This window comes from Gallus gallus, chromosome 9 (genome assembly GCF_016699485.2).
Source record: "Gallus gallus isolate bGalGal1 chromosome 9, bGalGal1.mat.broiler.GRCg7b, whole genome shotgun sequence".
NCBI lineage: Eukaryota > Metazoa > Chordata > Aves > Galliformes > Phasianidae > Gallus > Gallus gallus.
Genome location: NC_052540.1, coordinates 17,021,889 through 17,044,565, shown reverse-complemented (window position 1 = coordinate 17,044,565; position 22,677 = coordinate 17,021,889). Strand labels below are relative to the sequence as shown.

General features: G+C 38.5%; 1 protein-coding gene across 6 annotated transcripts in view; it reads right to left on the bottom strand.

Annotated features, from left to right (window-relative positions):
* Positions 1 to 22,677, bottom strand: part of PEX5L (peroxisomal biogenesis factor 5 like) — a 95,299-nt gene that overhangs the window by 37,160 nt on the left and 35,462 nt on the right. For 2 of the 6 annotated variants that reach the window (XM_004943451.5, XM_004943454.5), the window contains exons 2-3: positions 6,112 to 6,177; positions 4,303 to 4,407 (exon numbers count right to left, since the gene is read on the bottom strand). The exons of 2 other annotated variants lie outside the window; for them this stretch is intronic. In XM_004943451.5, the coding sequence (XP_004943508.1) occupies positions 4,303 to 4,407; positions 6,112 to 6,177 (171 nt within the window). Of the gene's footprint in view, positions 1 to 4,302; positions 4,528 to 6,111; positions 6,178 to 22,677 lie in introns of all 6 variants that reach the window. 2 more of the 6 variants (XM_046898855.1, XM_426710.8) reach the window with 2 other exon arrangements.

Below are 22,677 nucleotides of genomic sequence, written 5' to 3'. Positions count from 1 at the left end.
TTTAATTAATATTTGTACTGCTAAGCATGCATTTACATGCTTTGTACTTTATTGTGCTCGTATTATTATTAATAATAGATTAATCTAGACTGGTATGAGATGTATAGAAAACACTGCTAATTAGTTTATCGTTAATCCTGTAAAAGGAATACAGAAATATGATCACAGATTGAGTCCCCCAGAAATCACTGAAGTAATCGCCACTGTTCTCAGAAGGCAGGTAGGAATGTACAGTGATTATTGTTGTCCAGAGTTAATCATTGACATTTCCTAAAATTTGGATGATTTTTTTGCACTAATGTATATGAATTACTCAAAATGAAGTTACTTCTGCTTGCGATAGGTAGAAGAGAAACTCATTACATTCACTTCAACTTCCTGCCCTTCTGTTGTGATGTTATTTAGTAAACGTTTACTGTCATTCAGTGCAAGTCTAATGCTAAGAGGCTTAGAATAAATGTGATTGATTCTGAACAGATAGGACTGTTAACTTCTGTATGGAAAACTGTTATGCAATTTCATATAGTGAGCTCTTGGTACATGCCTCAATTTACTAATAACAGAGTGATTTATGTGTTTCTCTTCTGTATCCTCTATAAAATTTGTCAGTTTACGTATTAGATTTAAGAAAAACAAACAAGAAAGCAGCCAAACAAACACAATGAGAAAACACACCCAAACAAATGGAATGTAGGTACTGGAAATATTTGAGTATCTTTAGTTATAAGCCCTTGAGCAAAGGTGCCTGATCCACCACTGGCACGGAGGTGAAGTTCACTTTCCAGAAATATTGCTTCTAATATGGATAAGAACAAATGTGTTTTGATGAGATTCTAAGAATAAACAAAATTTTAAAAGAACCTTAAGTTTCTGATGTAATTAATAGGGGTATAGTCATGAAACATCTCTCTATGGAATGCTTGTTTTGTAGCCTACGCTTTTTATGGCATAAGTTGAACTTCAGTGTTTTATTGCTGAATAATATTGCTAATAATGCAACTTCAGCTTTTTAAACTTCCACTTTCCAGTTCAAATTCTAAAATGAAGCATTCTGTCAGTTAACTTTTTAAGTTATGAGTGGCCAATATCAAGGTTTTTTTCTGAGCAGTGTCTCTGCAGTAAGCAGACAGCTCTTCTCTCCTTTAAGTTTCTTCTCTGAAAGAGTTGTTTGGCACTGGCACGGGCTGCCCAGGGAGGTGGTGGAGTCACCATCCCTGGAGGTCTTCAAGAAACATTTAGATGTTGTACTAAGAGTTGTGGTTTAGTGGATTGCTGGTAGGTAGGCAGTTGGACTGGATGATCTTGGAGGTCTTCTCCAACCTTGGTGACTCTATGATTCTCCCTATTTTTCAGTTATAAACCGAAGTTGGGATACCTTTCAGTACAGAATTTGCATTTCTTTATCCTGTTGGAGAACTTTTCATGGACTCCCAGTCTCCTGTGTAATAACAGTGTATCTGCCCAAGGATTATCTTGGACATGAATGCCCTTCTGCAGGTCCTACTTCCTTCTATCACCTTAAAAGGGCTCCTACTACCAGTAGCTTTCCACTTTGAGTTCTGTTGAAGAATCTAAATTGTGTGATGAATATGGAACAGATAACTCATGACACCTTGAGATTTGTTTGTTTAAAATCAGGCTGGCAGTGCATTATATCATGCACTTTTTACTGCTCAGTAAAGCAGTTTATCATATTTCAAAGTTTAAATGTGGATCAAAGTACATTATTGAATCAGCTCCTTTGAAGTTCACTGACCTGTAGCAAATTGGGAATTCGTAGTGGACTGTACCATCAACCTTTGTTGCCAGGGACTATTAAGGTTTAAATTTCTTATTAGGAAGTTATTAGGAGATAATTTTCAAGTGTGCTTTTTTTTTTTCCCCTGACTAAAAAGTTGTGGAGAGGGTAAACAAAAACATTTGAGAATTGAAATCAAGCTTCTATGTGCAATTTTCTCATCAATGTCTTACAAATGAGAAAATCATGCATAAGATAATTTAATACCCTTGCTTTGGTTAGCAGTATGTTTGTTCATAGCTTAACTTTCCGTTAGTTTTTGAACTTTCAACAAACTTGCTTTCACTTTTGTCTAGATTTATTCATACCAAAAGTGCCTCTTTTCATTTGTTCCAGTCTCTTCTGAATTATCTTTAAAAGATAAAGAGAGACAGCAACTTACTATAGAGTTATATTCTACAAAATCCCATTAGTATAGAAAGCTCTCTCTTGATGCTTGAAAGTATTAACTCGGGCAACTACTGAATGCCTTTTCTTACCAATAAAGTGACTTTCATTGAAAATAATTGAGATAGAATCACAGAAAATAGGTGCTGAAAGGCCTATTCAATTACCAAGAATACCCCTCTGCTTACTGTAGTGGATTCATTAATGCTGGAATGATTGTTCAGATTCCCTGTTGCCATATATCAGAACAGCCCCACAGGAAACTGTGGTACTTTCTCAGTTTATTTGAAGATTTGCCTTGAGATCTGATATAAAATAAATTGCAAGTTGGAAACTTTGTCAGAATTTAATTCATGCTGAGTACTCGTCAACAAATAAGGTTATTTTACAAACGGGGCTTAGGTAGGAGCTAATAAAATGTGAGCGTGTACCTGAATTGTTCTCTGTTGGATATGTTTTAATCCGTTTTTAGAGGAAGAGGGGAAAACATAAGATTTCAGGGACTCCTCTATATTATCAGTTAAAACAAGGATTTGGCATCTCCCCTTTGTGTCTGAGATCCCCCCCTCTGCTTCTTTGGTGGTCTGCTTTTATAGTCAGACATGATTAGTTCTCCATCCATCAAAGATTTTGGGGAATCTACTTTTCTGAAAGCAAATACTCTTCTACCTGGGCTCAATCCTAGCATTTTGCTTGCAGGTTTTGTTGCTTAGCTAGCTGTACTCTGAGATGAAGCAGAACAATATGTAATGAAATTCCTGAGGGGGAAATATATATACACACACACCACTACCGGGTTCAGTGGTGGTGATCGCTTTGGAAATACCAGCCCTTATTTTCATGACCTAATTTAGTCTGGCTTGGGAAGTTTGTTTGCAGCCAATTTGGAGCTTGCACATTTCCCACTGTGTATGGAAACCATATCTGTTTCATCATGTGAAGAGCCCAGGTGAACACTGATGGTGATGGCTAAATTTGTTCCACAATGTACCAGTGTGTAATTCTGACTGAATGGTCTGAACAGGAGGTTTACACAGGGACACTAAGGAGACAGCATCTCAAAACAACATGACATCCAGACAATTAGGGTATAAATGATGTATGTGACATGGTCATGGAGCTGTATATCACATGTACATGATGCAGAGATGGCTATGGAAGATACTCACTTTTTCACTTGATTCTGCTTCCTTTTGGCTTCTGCACCCCTTTGGTGCATAGCAGGGAAGTAGGTATTTGCATTCAGTGGAAGAAAGTACACTAACAGACATACATTTCACTCATGAATGTATCACAATTGCTGAGTAGGCTGACAGACAACCGGTACAAATGGTGCATAAACATTCAACATTAAACATCATTGAAGCAAATGAAAATTTTGCACTTAGGAAGGAAGGGGCAGCATTTTGTGTAAGTTTCTAATTGTTCATCAACAATTAAAGGCAAAATTAGAAATGACATATTAAAGAGAGCATCCTTTTCCTTTGGGCTGTCAGTTCATAGACACCAGAGTTAGCCAGAAGCAGAGTAGAGTGTTCAACACATTCATGGATATGAACACCACGAGGGAATGGAGTCTGCTGCTAGAGTGAGAGGGAAGTACGGTGCTGTGTGGCAGTGCTGCAGCCACTGACTTCCATCAGGTAATGAGCCCACCTGGTGCTTGCTGGCACCCTACCACGTGGGACTCTGTGCACTGAAGTTATGTCTTTCCAGCAACTGGGCTTCTGGGAATGGAAGCAGGATGTACAGGGCGGAATAGTCCGGCTTTGACCACTGGAAGCCCAGGGATGACATCTGGGATATTTCAAGTACTACTATAGAGTGATTCTTCCTCTGTGTTTGTGCTGAATATGAAACAAGTATAGGTTGCATGAATGCTGGTATTTTGGTATAAATTGGTATTTTGGATTGGATTTAGGCAACTTGCTGATACGTGGCTGAACTTTATAAGAATCTTTTAATCTAGTGAGGAAAAAAATGTTTTTGTTTAACTTTCATGTGAGAACGTCTCAACCCCAAGCTATTGACCCCGAGCAGCTCCCCCACACTACCGCAGTGCACATTCCCGCTCTGCCGGCCGGGGCCGTGTGCTCTGAGCCCCGCGCTGCGCCCACCTGTGACGCCATAGTGAGGAGGGGCTTTTCCTCTGCAGCCTCATCCCTCGGAATCTCCTTCATCACCATGGCAACAGCCTTATCTGCCGCCCTAGAGCCTTTCCCCTACAACAGGGAAACCAACAAGGGCGAGTCAGCAGCGGCCCGAGCGCACCCGCGCAACGCGACACGAGACGGCGCGCACTGCAGGAGGCAAGGTCTGGGTCGACGTGGTACGCACAGACACTGTTCAAAAAGAACAATAAATCAGCAGTGAGCCTCTAAGTTAGTGTTGTGGTGTCTAGCCATAGTTTTGTTATTCATTAGAGTTGCCCCACTGAAGTCAACAGAAGTATTTCCTGCTGCCTTGCTGCAGCAAGGTGGGCCAGAGTAATCTAGGCCAATCTGAAGGATTGGGATGTTTTGCAGGGTAAGGTTTCCAAATGACTAAGAGCTGTGTGATCAGCTCCTTGATTTAATTTTGATTACCCCAGAACACCTGTTTACCACTAAAACATTGGATCGGGCTGATGTTGCAAATAAGGAGCAGATCTTTGTGTTTCACTGAGGCAAACTCTCACTTAAATTTGGAAGTAACCTATAGGGCTGGGCCCAAAGCTTTTATAACTCTAGCAATATTTTAAGAAGCAGTCTACATAATATAAAGTCTGTGTTTTTGCTAACAATATATGGAGCCAAATTCTGCTGTCATAGGCAGTGCTATGCATCTTCCAAAAAATCATTGAGCTTGATGTAATTTATTAGAAACTTTTCTTAATATACACTTCAGATACTGTAAATATTCAGAAGAGTCAGAAATATACATTCACATCTAATTTAATATTTTAACCAAGCACAAAATGCCTTAATGTTATCTGCCACACACTTTATAGCTGTACTCTTTGCTTTAAAAGGGTATTTATCTTCTTGAATTCACACAGGTATATGTATTTTCATTTCTCTTACTCTTGAAGTGGCAGAAGATGCCTGATCATGCATCGAGCATAGCAGTAGAACTGCATTATGCTGGTGACCCTGGGCACATCCTTACTGTTCTGCTTGTAAAGCTCCCATTGATTTCAGTAGAGGTTTTAGCTGTGCAAAGACTGCAGGATCTGACTCCATAAAAGTTTTCCACTACACTTGAATATATTTAAATGCTTATCTTTATTAACAGAAGGGGTTCTTTACTACCACAACATATAACAGAACTACTTCTCTAGCAAAGTATTCAGTGTCCAATATAAAAGAAAAAAAAAACAACACAACAACTTCCTTATACTGAACTATATGATGTTTCAGAAACATTTCATCTATTGCGTGTAAAAACTTTACATACTGTTGTGTTTTTTAGAAGAGATTTTATTATTTGACAGATCCTTAATAGGTTTGCTTGCTTGTGCAACACAACCTGTTACCCTAAAGAGAGTTCTTTGCATGCTGCAAGAAATTCACAGAGCAGAAGTGTAGTAAGTTAAAAGCATGCTGGAGTTGTGGTGCCTTTGATATCCAAAGAACTGCAAGGTCATGACAAACTTAATTTAAATATATTTAATTCAATGAAAATTACTTCTAATTACTAAGCATATCAAAGGTTCTTGGCCAATTATGTATTTACTCTGTACATGACTCATATTATGCATTTCAGGTCTATGAAGCTCCTTTATTGAATGACATGTGGAGCTATCTTTAGCACTATTACCATGCTATTTGATTTTTATAACACTTAGTCCTTCTGTGCTGAGTGATAGACCAGAACAGTTATCAGGTAGAAAGGATGCATTGGAAAGCATGCAGTGCTTTTTATTTCTTGCAGAGTAAAAAACCCACCAAAGCAAAGGTCAGGTCACTTTTTTGAAGACAGAGCCACTTTTTCTTCAAGGTTTCACCTACTGCCTGAAAAGAGTCATGATACTTGTATTAGTGCCTGCTGTTAATCTTTCATAAACATAACTCTGCAAAACCTTGGGAATGGTTGGTACCTTATATGACCCGTTTCATTAATTTAGTGTGGATATAGCTCAATGTAGAATAGTTACCTGATGAATACTTATGCTGTTTCTTCGGAGTGAATGCAGTATGTTAGCTAGTTAAAGCAAATGGTTTGATGCTACTTTTATATTGGGTCCCTTTAGCCTTCCAAAAAGACTACAGCTGGACAAAATTGGGTTGATATATTTCTGGCTCCTCAGCCTATGATATGGAAAACATTGCCCTGAAAGTAGAAGTTAAGAGGCAGTCTCCTGGGAACCAAAGAGAGAGACTACAGGGTAGCTCAAATGCTCAGATTTTTATGATAATACAAGTGACGAATCTATTGGTAAGTGCAATTGTCTATTTTAGTAACTAAAGATGGATTTAGCTGTAAGGTATCAAAGGTTAGGAATTTTGTTTGGTGTCTTAGCTATAGTGAATACTTCTGTAATCTGTCCTTACCTACAAGGTGATTAGGCAGAAGAACTGGAAAAGAATAAGGATAGTTCATCTGTGACCAGGACAACCTTTTTACTGTTCAGAATTGCAGCTGAAATGATGATCTTTAGCGTATTTATTACCATGTTCAAAGTACTCAAAACTTTAAACAAAAATCATGCAGTGGTTATTGCTGCTTTTAAAAGAAAAGGTGATTGTGGCTGCTTATTTATTAGGCCTTTTTCCATTTTGTGGGGGTTTTTTTTGTTTGTTTCTGTTTTTAGTATTTTGGCTTGCTGTACATATTTATCTATTACAGCAGTTTATAGTAGATCAAACCCTGTAATTCTGTAACAGCCAAATTGAGATTTGCCAGGTCTTTAAATAAGCGGTTGATAAAGCAGACTTGCAAGTTAAGTTTTTCTCATCTAAACAATGGCTTAATGAATGAATCTCATAATTTCCTATTTGTCTGCAATATGTTGATGGAAACAATTGTGATACAGGGCATGACAACTCTTCATAATACTCTTCACCTTCTGGAAAACCACATCCAAGTTACTGTTTTGACCTACATACTGTAGAAACCTTACAGAAGCCAAAGACATGTTGGGAATATTCTATGTATTAGGCTTTTTTTTTTCCTTTAAACTTCTAAAATAACTGAATGCTTCGTATTTATACAGTGGAGGTGCCATACTTGGAAAATGCAAGAATTAGTCTATCTTAACTCATAGACTGGGGAACAAAGGTAGAATTCGGAGGTGGTGTTTGCATAAAATGAGTGGTTCATCTTCGAGAAATGTGGCTTAAACTTGTAATAATTGGTGAACATAAATTACTCTTTCAAGTAATTTAGCTTGAGCTATGTTTTCATGTGGTCTGATGCTGAGGTGACCGCAGCAAGGATCAAACTTCACAGTACTTGCAGCTGACTAGAAAAAGTGAAGGTTGGGAATCTGTGTGATATTCTTGCTATGAACACTGAGAAATCCAGTCAGATTTCTACAGAGGCTTGAAACAGGTATTTCAGTAGTCCTGAGACTTACTGTGCCTTTTGCCTTGAAAGTAAACTGAATATTCTGTACATTCTACTTTTCATTCCAGAATATTTTGGTGTACTGATATGCTCTTTTGAATATTATCCCCATTTGCTAAAATGACAATCAGCTTAAATAGTTGGGGAGGGACTTTAACAGCAAATGTTATGGAAAATACCTTAATAGTATCTTTAAGTTACAGCAGCTGTAGTCATTTATATTATGAGGAAGAACAGATAGGGATCCGAATATGTTGAACTTGGGATGCTTGGCTGCTGTCCAGCTCCCCAGGCAGCTGATATATTTGACTTTTAGTACCAATTTAGCAGCCTATTCAGAACGGGCTTTATGCACTGTAAATCCTTGTGTTCTGTGCAATTTAAAAATGAAAGGACATGTATGTCTTCAGCGTTATCCCGTGTGAACATTTTTACCTCTCAAAATGAGCATGCACATCTAGACAGTGGTACTGTGAGAGTTCTAGTGCCCACGTGTGAGCTCTTGATTTTGCATAGGAATGTGTTGTTATTTTAGATTTTTATTTTTATTTTCTCAAGCTTTTCTGCTCGTGTTTTCTCCATATGTCTTTCTTTTCATCATCTATGCTTTTCTTGAGTTTCTTCTAGTAGTATATACTACATCTTATACATCATTAAAAATAATGAGAAGCCATATGGTGAGGCAGTTCTATGACCCACTACAGGATGGATATTTAAACAGAAAACTCCCTTTAATTGAAGCTGTTGGTAAGTTTTTAACAAAGTGTGGTATACCTAACATAAAGGGGACATCATTCCTTTAGGTAATGTGAAGCTGACAGGTATAGAGATATATGAATGGACTACATGTCCTGAACTGGAAGTAGTGTTGCCACGGTAGACCAGCTTTCAAGTCCTGAACTAATATTTCCAACATTGTACTTGCATCCTTTAGAACCTCTCCTCAGCTTTTCTGTTCACGATGGTCTAAACATTTCTGACTCATGACCAAGTTGTTCATTCTTATGATAAGAATATATAATAAGACTTGCCCAACAAATAATTTACAGTAAAGCAGCTAAATCAATAATGGCTGAATTCTGTGTGTACTGATCGTCTCTGATTCCTCTCTTCTTTCATTCTCATTTTGATGGAGTAATTTAGATTTAGATGGCAAGGTTTAGATCAGATGGAAATATAAATACATATATGTATATATTTTGCTACATACAAAGAAAATTGCAAAGATAATGCCTGATAAAAAGGAATTGGCACAACTGTTCACATTTACCCTTATTGGATTGTGCCTTATTGACATTTAAATGGAAACACTGGTTAAACTGCATTCTAGGTTTGGAAACATTTGCGTTGAAAATAGTATTCTTGGGTTTTCTGGATGGTTTATTTTGTCCATCAGTAACTATTGCATTACATGTGCTTCCCTTAGCGGTTGTCTCATTTTGATGCCTTCAGATTCATTTTGAAAGCCAAGTGGGACTGCTTCCAAAGCATCTCCAGTGAAAGCTCCATAGAACCCATTTTGCTCTAAAGAAACCTTGGATTATTGTCCTTAATGCATCTGAAAGATACTATGACTGTAAATTGATCAAACATCTGCCAAATTAACTAATTTTGTCTCAACTAGTCTGATTCCTTCAGGCTGGTATGATAAAAATACAATGAAAAAAAAAAGGAAACTTGATTGGTTTTTTTTTTCAATTAAGTTAAAAAGTTTTATTCAGAGTATACGTAAGGAACACACCTATTCAGCAAGTTAACAATTTTCAATATTTGATCAATGTAGGTCTAGCTGTAAATAGTTTAAAAAAAAAAAAAAAAAAAAAGCCTGTAATTCAGAGCAAAGTCTGGAACAAAGCTGAACTATTCTGAGGTTGTTTAAGGTTCTGGTGCTTTTATGAAGTGATTATATAATGTAGCTGCTTGTGATTGCAGGCCTGCGTGAGGTGCTTCGCATCTCTTTCTTTCTATGTAAGCGTCAGCTTTTATTAAGGCCATTTTGAATAAGTAGAAACATTTTTCTTTAGTGTTTATTTGATAGACTTCTTGATTTTGAACTGCATTTTACAGGAGTGAGTCTTTTGCCTGCACAATTGTGTTCAACATCAAAAATTTCTGGGGATAGCTAGAGAATTTATTTTTTCTCTGCTTAGTTTGCATCAAGGAACACTGTGAAACTGTTGTGTTTATTCACTGGCATTTTTAAATTTACTTGGTCGTTTTCAGCAGAGAGACTTAATACCAAAATTCATTTTGAATTGGGGTTCACTTGGTTGACTTTAGTGTCACGAGTCCCAGTCATAGCATATGAACAGTAACAGGATTAGTCTATTACTCTAACGTGTGTACTGAGTTAGAATAAGGCATTCCTCTAGTAGTAGTTCAAATGGAATTCAAGGTACTCAGATCATTTGCAAACTAAACAGACTGGGAGGTGTATTGGTCACAAATGTTTAAGCACATGCATACTGCACACAAGATGTGTGAACCAGTTTGCTCCAGCACATAATGCACTGCTCTCTCTCTAACGTGTCAGGGGTTCCTTGCCCCTGAAAGCTGCTACCCTGGTTTGAGTGGCATTATCTCCTACAATGCTCAGAGAACATGGGCTAACAGCCTACAGCAATGAAGTAAGATCAAAGGCTGTGCTGTCAGTCTGTGCTTTCCTCCTTTGAGACAGAAAATGTTACTGCTGAAGCAGTTTACTTTCTGAGTAATAGAGGGCTAGAAGTTGGATCACTAGTAAAAAAAAAAAAAAAAAAAAGTTGAATATTTGCTTTGAAACAGCCAGTAAATATTTCGGTATTTGATTTGGAAGCTATTCAGGAATTACATAGCTTTTACATATTTTCTTCTATAAGTTCTATAAGCATCACTTTGTTGAGTTTTAGGGGGTAGAAATCAGAATTATTTCAGTTCTTTTACAGTCTGCCCCCGACACTGAGGATGTCAATCCAGAATAATGACTCATCTGTTTAATTCAGCTGAAATGGGTTTGGGCTACAAGAAGTGGTCTGTTCATGGAGAACTTCTGTGTTACTGTTAATGCTCTTCAAGATGTAACGCCACAGCTAGGCAGAACACAGAGCTGATGATATGACTGAGTAACAATAGTAGTTCAAAAAACAGTAACTTGTGCTTTCTAATCTTATTTTTTTTTAGGAAAAAATATCTGAGAGCTGGTAATTTTCAGTTGGAAAAATTGGAGGTTTATCAAAGACCAGGAATGAAAACTATTCTTCATAGGAAATTCAGAATATAGAATGTTAGTCTGAACTAATTGTTGATTACAAGACAGCCCTTTCCGAGCCTGTTTTATATAAAATGTTTTATAGGTTAAAAACAAGTTAGATGTAGTGGTAGGATAGCCCTCAATGAAACTGATTGCTGTTTTCATTTCGCCTCAGACAATGCCTTGAGCTCCAAAGCTTGAGATGAACACTAATTTCTTTGGATCGCAAATGTTTAGAGATGTTGGGAACCTTGATTAAAACAGATTTTGCTTGGATATGTTTTTGCAGTTCTGCACTTTTAAATTGTTGTTGTTGGGAAGGGTTCCTGTACTCTTATATGAGATGTTTTGAGAAGCAAAAGTTTAGCAATTAATAAAGCAAAAGCATAAATTATTATCTCTAAGTACCTTGTAGCTTTCTGTCTTCAATCTCAAACTAGCTTTGCGGAGAATAAAGAGGATGATCACTGGGGAGAGATAAGTCTGTGGGCTGCTTCTGTCTCCAAAAAGTGTACAGGCGCAGCAGATAACGAGAAGTGTGCCTAGAATATGATGCAAGTTTGTGGCATTTTTTGTGGGTTTTTTTTTTTAATGATACAGACTCTAATGTTAAAATGATATAATCTTTGCTCAGTCTTCCTGGAAATTAGAAGAAATGTATATTTTCCCAGTGTTTGCAAGCTGAAGCACTGTATTCTTCCTCCAGTTTGGTATCATTATGAATCCATTCATTCTGTAGCTGTACACCTGCATAACTGAGAACAGAACTGAGTCCCACTTGCCCACTCTTATTTTTGTGTATGATTTCTGTAGCTTGTATAGAGACTCGCCAGACATTTAGAATCAAAAGAAGAGGCAAAGCAGTGCAAATTAAAAGAAAAAAGTCTCTCTTACAGAGCTAAAAGAAGGCTGTGCATGCATACTAATCCGATCATATCTGGTAGTTACAATTCTGTGAGAGACTTAAGGTCGTTTAAATCCTGAAACTGAGGTTTTCTGCATAGAAAAGAGCTGGCAAACCTGTAGAGAGTATAACAAATTTTAATCAAAACTGCTGGACGTGAGGGTTTTCTGTTGTTTCCTCTGGGTTTTGTGTTACCAGATGGAAAGAAAAAAGGCTGTTACTTAATGCTGCTGTAGGGATGATTTTCCTCTAAAAAACCTTGAAAAAAGATATTACTATTTAGGAAAGGTAAAATTGATGTTGAATGAGAGCAACTGGTCTGATGCCCCGCTGCTTCGAGATTCAGATAAAATTCTGCACTCTGTTTTGAATATTAAGATATTCAAATGAATCACTTGGCAGATGTCTCTTGCTAGGTGCCTCATTTCAGAACTATTTTAAACAAGCGTTACTTCTAAAATAACTTTTATTTTGATTCTGCTTTTGTTTACAACGAGACAGCGTGGACACAAGACGGTTTGTAGTGTATTCTCATCAGTATTAACTCTTGTTGAAGATTAGGATGAAAATCTCAGGATTTGAGTTCTGTAAAGCTGGGTAAATGTTATGTGATCAAAAGCCATGCCTTCAGTTTAACTCTTTTATGTAGTGACTTTTGTGTTATACGAGAAGATTTAATTCTGCTTAGCATTTCTTTACCTCTTTGTTAAATAGATGGAAGGGTACGATCCGGATTTCTTTTGAAGCAGATTACAGTTACTTTTCCATCAGACCTGTGGTTGGTCCTGTATATATGAACTAATAAGAACACATCTTACTGAGTGATGGGTTTGAAATCAACGGGTCAGCGTGGTTATGATTGAATTTATCTATTTATTTTTTTTAAGATTTAACTTCTTGAAATAGCCGTGTTCTCACCAGCCAACGTTCTGAATGCTGCCAGGATACGTTTAACATTTTCTGTAAAATAAACATTTGATTTCTTCCATAACAGAAACATTTGGTACCCTTGAATTTATGATGTCATTTTTCTGCCAAAACTTAAAGATTTGAGTCCTTCCTACAACAAATGGAAACTAAAGTAGAGCTGTTACAGCACTTTGGTGATAAAGAGGCCTTGGGCTTTATCCTTGACCCCAAATTCTTTATTCTGTGTCTCTTGTGCTGTGTGTTCTCGGTAACAAAGGCTTCTGAGTCTTAGTGTACTTACTGTTGAGAATAAAGCTCTATTTTTAATACAGTGTAGTAGGATATGTTTACCCCTTTATATTTCCCTAAAAATAGCAGTTTGCCATTTATCAGACAATAGCAGTAGTAGAAGAGGCAGTGGAATTACGGTGTGACTGCAGAATAACTTAATGTCCCTGACCTGGCGATGGCCTCTGTGCACAGTTTCTGCCCCAGAATGATCTCATCTGAAGTATGTTAATGCTGCAAAAGCAGCCTTAACAGCATCGTATAAGCCCATTTGGAGGGGATTATGCTACTATCCCTTCATTTAGCTCTTCATTTATCACACAGTCTAGAAACCTTCAGGAAACAAGTTCTTAACATTGAGGTATTATGAGCATAGTCTTAAGGTATTCTTCATTCTTTGGTGTGTACTACTACTGTGGAGAAAGAACTCTGCTAATACTGCAAAAATTTAATTATGAAAATGAAAAAAAAAAACCTAAGGCACAAAAAAGTAATTAGGACCTAATCAGAAGTTCAGCTGTGTCTTGGGCAGTTACTCGTTCACCTGTCTGTGCCATTTTTAGCATAATGGGCCATATCCATGGCATTTGTATAAAAATACTCTTTGTATTATTCTTCTTGGCTTCCGTGGATTTAAGTTCATTTGATTCCAATGACAGTGATTAATGTTGGGTCTGTGCTGCAAGGACCCAAAGGCAATATCTATATTTCTTACTGCTAGCACATTGCTAATACCAGATACACTTTGTTCTCTGTTTAAACAGGCACTCATCTTCTCCTGTATCAAGTTAATGTAATGCAGTTAAAAGTAGTATTTGTCATAAATGTTACCTCTTTTATTTATTTCTGTACAGTAACAATCATCTATTAAGGAAAAAAGTAGTTTCTTGGTGTTTACATATGTTTTTAGAATTCTGTAAGCTGGCAATAAAAAGAAGCTGGCAATGGTAAATTTCTTTACAGTGAGGTTCTGGATGCTCAAAAATTTCTAATTAGGATTGCAGGTGCAAAAATTGTTAAATCATCAGTTATGCTTGTTGTGACACTTTAACGCTTTCTTGGGTTAGAAATGGTACTGCTTGTATTTCAAAATTGGCTTCTGGCACGTAGAAAATCCCTTGGATGAGTTGCAGGACTAATTAGAGGATTCTGCCTCTTCAGCTAGGGCATCAAGTGCAGGACCAGTCCGTCCTACGTGGTTAAAGCTAAACTAAATCTTCCTCATAGCTCAGGGCGTGATCCCTTCTGGCTGCAGAGGTTAAGTTGTCTGACAGCAGTGTGACAGCTATTGTCAGAGTTATTTCTCCTTAGAGGTTCTATTAAGAAAAAAAAGTCTGTATTAATCTTGTAGTCCAGTGGTATACACTGCTTGTATGCCCTTCCACAAGAACACGTTCGTTTAGAATGAGCAGTTCTTGAACGTCAAAATAAATCTTGATCAAGTTAAAGAGCAAGGATGAGCGAAGGCCTTGAAGTGCTTGCAGGCCTCAATAAATGTTTTTGTTCTGAGAGGTAATAAGGGAATGCAGCTTGCTTGTGTTTGTTATTTGTGCTGTAGCCAGGATGTAGCTGACAAACACATGGGAGGTAGTCAGGTTACATCTAGCACCCTCCCATGATGAGGAGGTGGGGTGGGGAGGATAAGATAGGATGTTTCAAATCGGAGGTATCTCTATGTTTCTTGGCTTTGTGTTCTGCTCAGAAGGGTGCAGCTGAGCCAGCAGGGGAAAAGAAACAGTAGATTTGCTGTCCAGCAGTAAGTCACTGATCTCCTGGTGGGTTTAGGCAGAAAACAGGTTTTCTCTTGGCAGTGCTAATGTCAGTCTGTCAGGCAGCACTGTGAACTTTGTGTTCACTGAAATGCTTTGCTGCTTTATTTTGCTTTGAAAGCCTTGTAAATAAGGGAGTCTTCATCCAAACGTGACTCTTGCCTTTAAGTTTACAGCATTTCATGTTAACAAGACCCTGGTGAAATAATATGAAAGATGGCATTGTCAACTTGGATCAGCAACAGTTACTTCAACAACAAACATATAGGCATACGCTTAAACTGGCAAGGATGGAAGATTTTTTTTAGCCCGGATAGAATGAGCATAATTGAGGAAAAAAGAAGCTGTCACAGATGGTGATAGCAGTGAGAGGCCCAATGGCATGTGCTTCAACCCAGAGTTTGCTCCAGTGGAGTAACTGAGGGAGGTAGGATAACATACCAAACAAGTGCCAAAATCTCAAGCTCTAAGAAACTGAACTTGCATATTTATAAAATGAGAAGCAAATCATTGCTTCCCTTGGATGTCCATGAGCAGAAAATAAGACAGAAATGTGTGTGATGGTCCCGAGGGACCCGTGCCAGAGAGCATCAGGCATAGATGAGGGAAAGAGGACTTCCAGGAGTGAGGCAGCCTGTGGTATTGGCTTGGTGTAGCTCCATGTTGTCAGAGGAAGGACAAGCACTGTGTACTCCTGCAGAACGCCTGGCAGAATGAGAACACAGCAGTGTTTCCCTGTGCAGGGGAGTGTTACCTGGCTCTCTAAAGGAGCTGCCTTATTTGAAACCCCGCCAAGCTGGGGCTGAGCTGTGAAGGCTGAGCTGAGTGTATGCACCATGGTCAGGATTTTCCGTTCCCCTTCCTTTTCACACCTTGACATAAAGTGCCCTTGGAATCATTAGCAGCCAATAAACTCAAGCAGCCGATTTGTGATCAGTGAAGTGAAAAGGAGAGCTTGGAGCTATTTTCGCACTTTCCTTTCCGAACTGAAATGTCCTCTCATCATCCACACTTCAGTTTTTCACACATTTTGTCTCATTTCGTTAATAGAGTAAATTTGTTGGGTCAGTAACAGTGCCAGTGATTGAAGACAGTTTAGCTAAGGTTGACCAAGAACTTGTTCTTATTTCATGTTACACAAAGGACCATTTCCTTTCAAATATTACTGTGCTATCCTGAAACAAGCTCTACTCTTTCTTTCACGCCTCTTTTCTCTCACAAGTAGAGGAATACATAGGTAGCCTGAAATGAGTTGTTAATAGATACACGGCATTGACTGTGTGCAGAAGTGAGCTTTTTGAGGATAAGTGTGGATCTGAAATACAGGCAGTGAATATGAGCAGTACGTGCGTTTTGTGCTGTGATGTGAAATGCCAGTATGAAATTTCCTTGTTGATCTGTAAAGCAAAGGCTACGTGCACAATCGGCTTTCTGTGCACAAGAGAAAGGTCAAGAACAAAACACGGCCTTGTTTGTCTCATTGCTGCCCACCTTGGAGCTGCTATTACCACGCCTGACTTCTTTAGCCCGGCTTTCACAATTTCAAGCCACTTATTTTAATCTAACAAGAAGTATTACAGGCTTCAGTAAATCATGGATGGTTTTCAGTTTTTACAAATACTGTGGAAGCTAAGAAAAGGAGAACTTGGCAAGGGTTTTCGGTAGGATTTTTCTGTAAGCAAGTAGCTTTAGATTTGGAGGTTGCATGAGTCATGTGATGCAGCAATGCCTAGTAATTCCTGGCTTTTAAAGCTGTAAGACTGTATGTGCTCACCTTAGTTAACCACATATATAACAGTTGCCAAAAAAGCTTTGTTTTGTACATCACTTGTATCTCACAGGGATTATCCTCAAATGTACATTCATTTATAATGAAAAAATATCAGCTCATGGAATTTGTAGTTCTCAGCTCTCTAATGCTGTCCCTGAGTGAGAGAAGGTTTGCTGTCTAGCTCTCCCCTTAGTTCAGAGAAAAATGAAGCTGAGAGACTGAATGACTGCCTGCTCATGCCATGCACCCACGGAAGCCATTTTGCTGTTTGCTTTGTCACTTCTCCTCCACTTTAGTGGTGCAGAACGCTGTTAGACCCAGTGACTTTGCCGACCTGCTCAAGCGACACTGCTAGACCTGCTGGGGAATTTTGCAGTGCTACCTTTCTTCTCCCAGGTTCACGCTTCAAGTTAGGTGTGATGTTGTGCAGAGAGGATTTCATGACCGTACATTTCTGTTCTGTGTCTTTTATCATTGGCCCTTGGAATTCTCTGCTGACTTTTCTCTTTTTTTTTTTCTTGCCACTTTCTTCCTTTTTGTAGTAGAGCCCAAAAGGTACCAGAGAGCCTTTTGTGATAATGGTATTCTATTTCAAATTATCACTTGCTATCTGTTTCAAGTTACAATTTGTATACATCCTCCTAGTAAAACATATTTGTATACATCCTACTGTAAAACAGTAATGTAAGCTGATTCTTTGACCCTCATTTTTACTCTTCTGTAAATATAACAACACTTTGAAATTTGTCCTCTAAGAACTGTGTGCTCAGTGAGTCAGAAATTGTATCAGAATTAACATTAGGAATTTCTGTTGCACTCTTTGAGGCTTAGCCTGATGTATGTTGCCCACTATCCTGTTACACTGAATATCATACCTACAACCAATCAGCCTGCGAAATACTCTCTATTGAAACCAGCAAGTTAGAATTACACTGCAGACCAACAAAGCACAGCTGTGGCTTCTTACGAACACAGATTATAGTGCAGCAGCTATTGTACAATGTTGGCATTTCTCCTGACTTGTAATTTGATATAATATTATTTAGCAAAAGACATTTGTATGGACTGAAAGATAGAGCACCTTACAAAATGCTCTGAATAAAGCCATGCGCAAGCAGAACTGCTGGCCCTGTGCTCAGCAACGGGGAAAAATTACTTTTAAGGTGGTTATCTGCCTACAGAGGAGATGGTGGCCTATTACTGTAGGGGACTGGACATTCGTGTGAATCAGTGTCCCTTCATTTTTAGTTCTATTCTTAAAATAAGAGCATAACAGGTTTTGCGCAGAGAATCACTTCAAAACAAAGGTCAAAAATTCTCAAATTAAGAGGCTTATTTGTTTCTTGATGAGTAAATATGCCTTGGCTTTGAATAGTTAATTCTTCTTTTCCTGAATGATGCATCAACTAAGAAACTTTGTCTTGACTTGAGCTCTGCATTTTTGTTCTCTCCCAGCAGGACAGTTGCATTTCAGAACCAGCAGCTTCCCACCGTTAGGGATCTATAAAAAGATTCTCTTACTGATTCATCTTCTAAATGTTTCTGTGACACAGTTTTGATGTGAAAACAAGTATGGAAGTGTGCTTTGTGGCACGAGTCATGTGACAAAGCGTTTGTTGACAAACTCATACAGCAGCTGTCATGGGGTGATTATATCTGTCACAGTGAGGCTCACTAGGGAGCAGGTAAACGCACCCTGAAAGATTACCTATGCCTTGAACGCAGTACTGATGTTTCTAATGCTTTCTCTCCTTTTATAAAACTTGAACAAAGAAGTACCAAGCTCTCCTTGGGAGAGAAGATTTTATTCAGAAAACAGATGCTGTCTTATTTTCTGGGTCCCAGACTGTGGTTCCATGATGTAAGCTATGAAATTCTGTTTTCTGTGCTGAGCTTTATACCTTAATTCATAATATTAATAAATAGGGGTGTCTTAAAATGAAATGGCAATGGAGACTTGCCCCTATCCAAACTTACACCTTGAAGGCGCATTCACTCGATGTGTGCTGCTGATCTGTAGCTGTTACATTTCTCCACAAATCTATGTTCATTTGAACATTTGTAGAAATTGCATGCAGCTGTTAATCCTTTTCAGTGAAAAGCAAATGTGGACATTTAAAGTCAGCTTACATACCTTCAATCAAAAGTGTTTTTTGTTTCAGAGCTTTCTACTTCACACTTCTTATTTTTGGGGCTGGTTTCACTGTTTTCAGGATGGAATGCAGAAGAGAAAAACAAGTTTTCAAAGCTTATCTCTTTTCTTGATTGTGCATTTTGTAAGAACTACCTGATGTCAGCAGCAACTGGAATAAAAGCAGCAGGAACAGAGAGATGTAAAGGAATCTCTGAATTTGATGGCAAGGCTTAGCAGTCAGCAGGAGATCTTTGCAAGGCGCCTGTTGGCTCTGCAGTAGAGCAGAGCAGCTCCTGAGAGCTTGATGTTTTGGTTTTTTTTTTTTTCCTGGCATCCTGCTGGGTGGATGGATGCGAGGAAACTCTACTGCAGTAGAAAATTCAATTAAAAGTGGTTCAAATTGTGAACCAAAGCCAGAGGCCATATATAGGAGCATACTGGAGAAGAGTGCGTCCACGTGAGAGGTGGGTTGAAAGAGAAAAGGGAATGTGGCGCAAGGGGTAAATAGTAAGCATAGCTGTCCCTCACCACTTGCAAGGTTAGTAATGTGAAATAAAGGATGAAACTGTACTTAAACTGCAGCCATTATTACTACAAGAAGTCAAAATTTTACTTCATTTGTACATAAAATGATTGAAGTGAACAAAGGGCAATAAAAACACTGTTTGCCTTCTATGTTGCTGGAAATCTAAGCTGTGAAACAAGGTATTGAAAAATTACAATACCATTTTGGCTTATGGAAATCCCCAACAGTTGCTAACTTTTGTAGTGTAGAGCTACCAATTAGCAAGCCAGGTTAAAATGCAACAAATACCCCTGCTGTGAGGTTTTACACTGCTGCCTATCTTTGTTGATGTTGCTATGTTGCAAGTCTGTGAGAACCTGAGTACAGTGGGTTCTGCGACTATTTCCTCAAGCTAATTTGTTGTTAGTAGTTCACAGCAGGAATAGATAGTTTTGCATATCCCCTCTACTTTCGTCAAGGTCTGAGTAATGCAATTATAAATAGAGAAACTATATCCCATGTTCTGGTTGTAGGTACATGTGAAAGATGAAAGCTTGTCTAACATCTAGGTATATCCATCTATATAACCAAAGTCTCACACATCTAGATACTAAATATAATGCTCTATTAATAGTTGGGGATATGGCATAGGCCAACATTTGTTATCTGCCCTTAGAGCATTAACCTGGTGGAATTGAGGCAGTAGTGATGGTTTGACCCTGTAAGATGGTAAATGCTCACAATCTCATTGCCCTCTCCAGCTATAAGGGGTGCTCAGCAAATCCTGTAAGCGGGAATTATATTTACCAAAATAATTCTCTTGTCGTAATCAGTTGTATTCCCGAATTAGTCGAAAACATTAAGAATCCTTTAAAAATAAACATTAAAAATCGGCATACAATTCCTGCTCATCCAGTAGTCTGAATTGAAATTTCTAATGTAACCTAAGTGTAGTTCCAAGCAGCGAATGAAGCTCATGAATATATTGTATGAATGATCAGGAATTATAATCGTGAAGTGTCATGAATATTTAGAAATGAGAGAGCCTGAAGTCATTCCTCATTACTGTGCACAGCTGCAGGCAAGCCATGGGAAACCTGGGTTGTAAGTACTCTGTATCAGTTTTACTTTGCATATGTATTTAATAGATATTGACAGGAGTCACAGTCCTGTTTTCAGTTTCACAGCAACTTGCTGTTCCAAATCTGGGATTACGTTTCCTTATAAATACTTGTTTCTAGAGAATGGAGACAGCTGTTGAGGTGAGAACTGCTGAGGTCAGACAGAAGGGAGAACACAGATAATGAGATATGTCAGAAGTGAAAGAGAAGACTGATGAGATCATCAGCCCTCACATAGCGTGTTGTGGGATGAGCTCAGCGAAGGGTTTATAGGAGGGAAAGGTGTTAGGTGTGATGAAGTGAGATTATAAGCATGTACTCAGCGCTGAAAGTTCCTCTGCCTCTGTGCTCACATACATAGTGCAGATTTGTTTCTGTATTTCCAGTGCGTTATTGTGGTTAAAGGCTCGGAGGGGGTAAGAATCAGTTATGTCCTTTGGATTTGACAGCCTAAGCTTTCTGAGGAGTTTGCCATAGCAATTGTGGCTTAGCTTAAAATGCATGGGAGCAATCAAGAGCTATGGTAAGTGGAGCTCAGGATATGTGCCTTCATCATAATAACTCATCATGGTTCAGTTGCAGTATTTATGCATAATGATTAAGATCTGTGGATTTTGGAAAACTTCCGCTCACGTCAGAGCCATCTCCCGGCCACTCTGAATAGCAGCAGGCACGGTGCTCTCATGGTACCAGCTTACACCTGCAACTTGTGTGGTGCCTGTGGTTTGAGGGCAGGTGAAGTAGATCTGTTTCATGGTAACATTTTTAATAATGTTATGACAGCATGCAGATTATCAACATATGTTAGTACAACCTGTACTTTAACTCCCGGTCGTTGTGTTACTTTTTGCAGTGATTCTTTTTCTAATTGTGTTGTTGGGTCTCCAGATGAAGGTATGTCATCTTGTTACTTTTGATAGTCTCAGAAGACACATGCAATTAGGTGTAGTAGTGGCAGATCAAGATCCAGTTCCCTAGAGCTTTTCACAAGAAGGGGGATTATAAAGGAGGGATGGCATCTGTTTGGGGTCATCCAAAAATATTAATGATTGGAAAAATCTTTGCACATTGTAGCATAAGCTGATTTTCAACTGAAGCTTTGCTGTGACTTGATAAAGCTCTGAACAATCCTGCATCCAGATTTCAGCTGTTTGTGGAAATGAGCTTGGACTTCCTACTGAGGTATAAAGTTAAAATTGGTAATAAACAGTGAAGGTTTTTTCTTAAGCCCCAGAAATATATTGTACACGTGTGACCTGTGTGATCCTATAGCTCTGCATCTTCACGCAGTTCACTTAGAAAGTACCCCAGCTGCTATCTGTCAATAGGCACTTTTGTGTTCTGAGGCACAGTGGTGGTTTTTCTCATTTGCTTGTTTTGGAGGGATATCTTAGCTGAGCTTTTACACGTTCTCTGTTAAGTTGTAATCTAGAGAATTAAGCTTTTAAACATGCGTGATCTACCTTGCATAATGAGCTGCTTTTCTAGCTCAAATTAGTAAAAAGACTCAGTGAAGTGAAACATTCCATTTCTCCAGAGTGGAATCTTATTTTAAAGAAGCTGTAAAGAAGATTCAGAAGCTCCAGAAACATGAATGTGGGAGTTCTAGAGCTTTAACTACTGTACGATTGTATTCCAACAACACGCATTTGCAATTATTCAGGTTATACGTAATGCTTCTCTAAACAGACGCTGGGGCGTAAAGTCTATTTGAAGATTTAGCTGAACAGTTGCATTGTTTCCAAACTTTGGTAGGTTTCACGCTGCTGTATTATTTTACCCACTGCACTTGTAAAGTATCTGGTCGTGATGAGAGTGTTCTCTTTTTGAGAACAAAGGTATATCACATAATCATACATTGAAGAGTAAAAACTGGAATGAAATTATTAACGCCCAGAGCACTAATTGGCCTTGGGAGTAGCCTGTTTGGTTTTATGCTATACAGCCCTCTTCTTAGAATGGATTTTGAGCTCTCAGTGCACAGCATGGCTGTGGTATGTGTGCTGTGACAGGGAGCAGCTGTTTATCACAGTATCAAGCAGCTGAAAATCTACTCTAGGAATTTTTTTTTTTCCAAGAAGACAGTTTATTGACAAAGATTAAAGTTAATTTTGGAGCAGTGTTCAATAATGTAAAGAGCTTTATTTTCCTCCTGTCTATGTCTATGGACCTTCTGAAGCTAATTGGGTCTCTTGGCACATCACGTTGCACAGCCGTTTGGCCTCACCCATGTTGTGAATTCAGCAAGCTCTTTTCAAAGTGCTCAGGTGTTATGGGGCCTCTCTTGGGAATCTGCTGCTTCCTGAGGAAGGCCA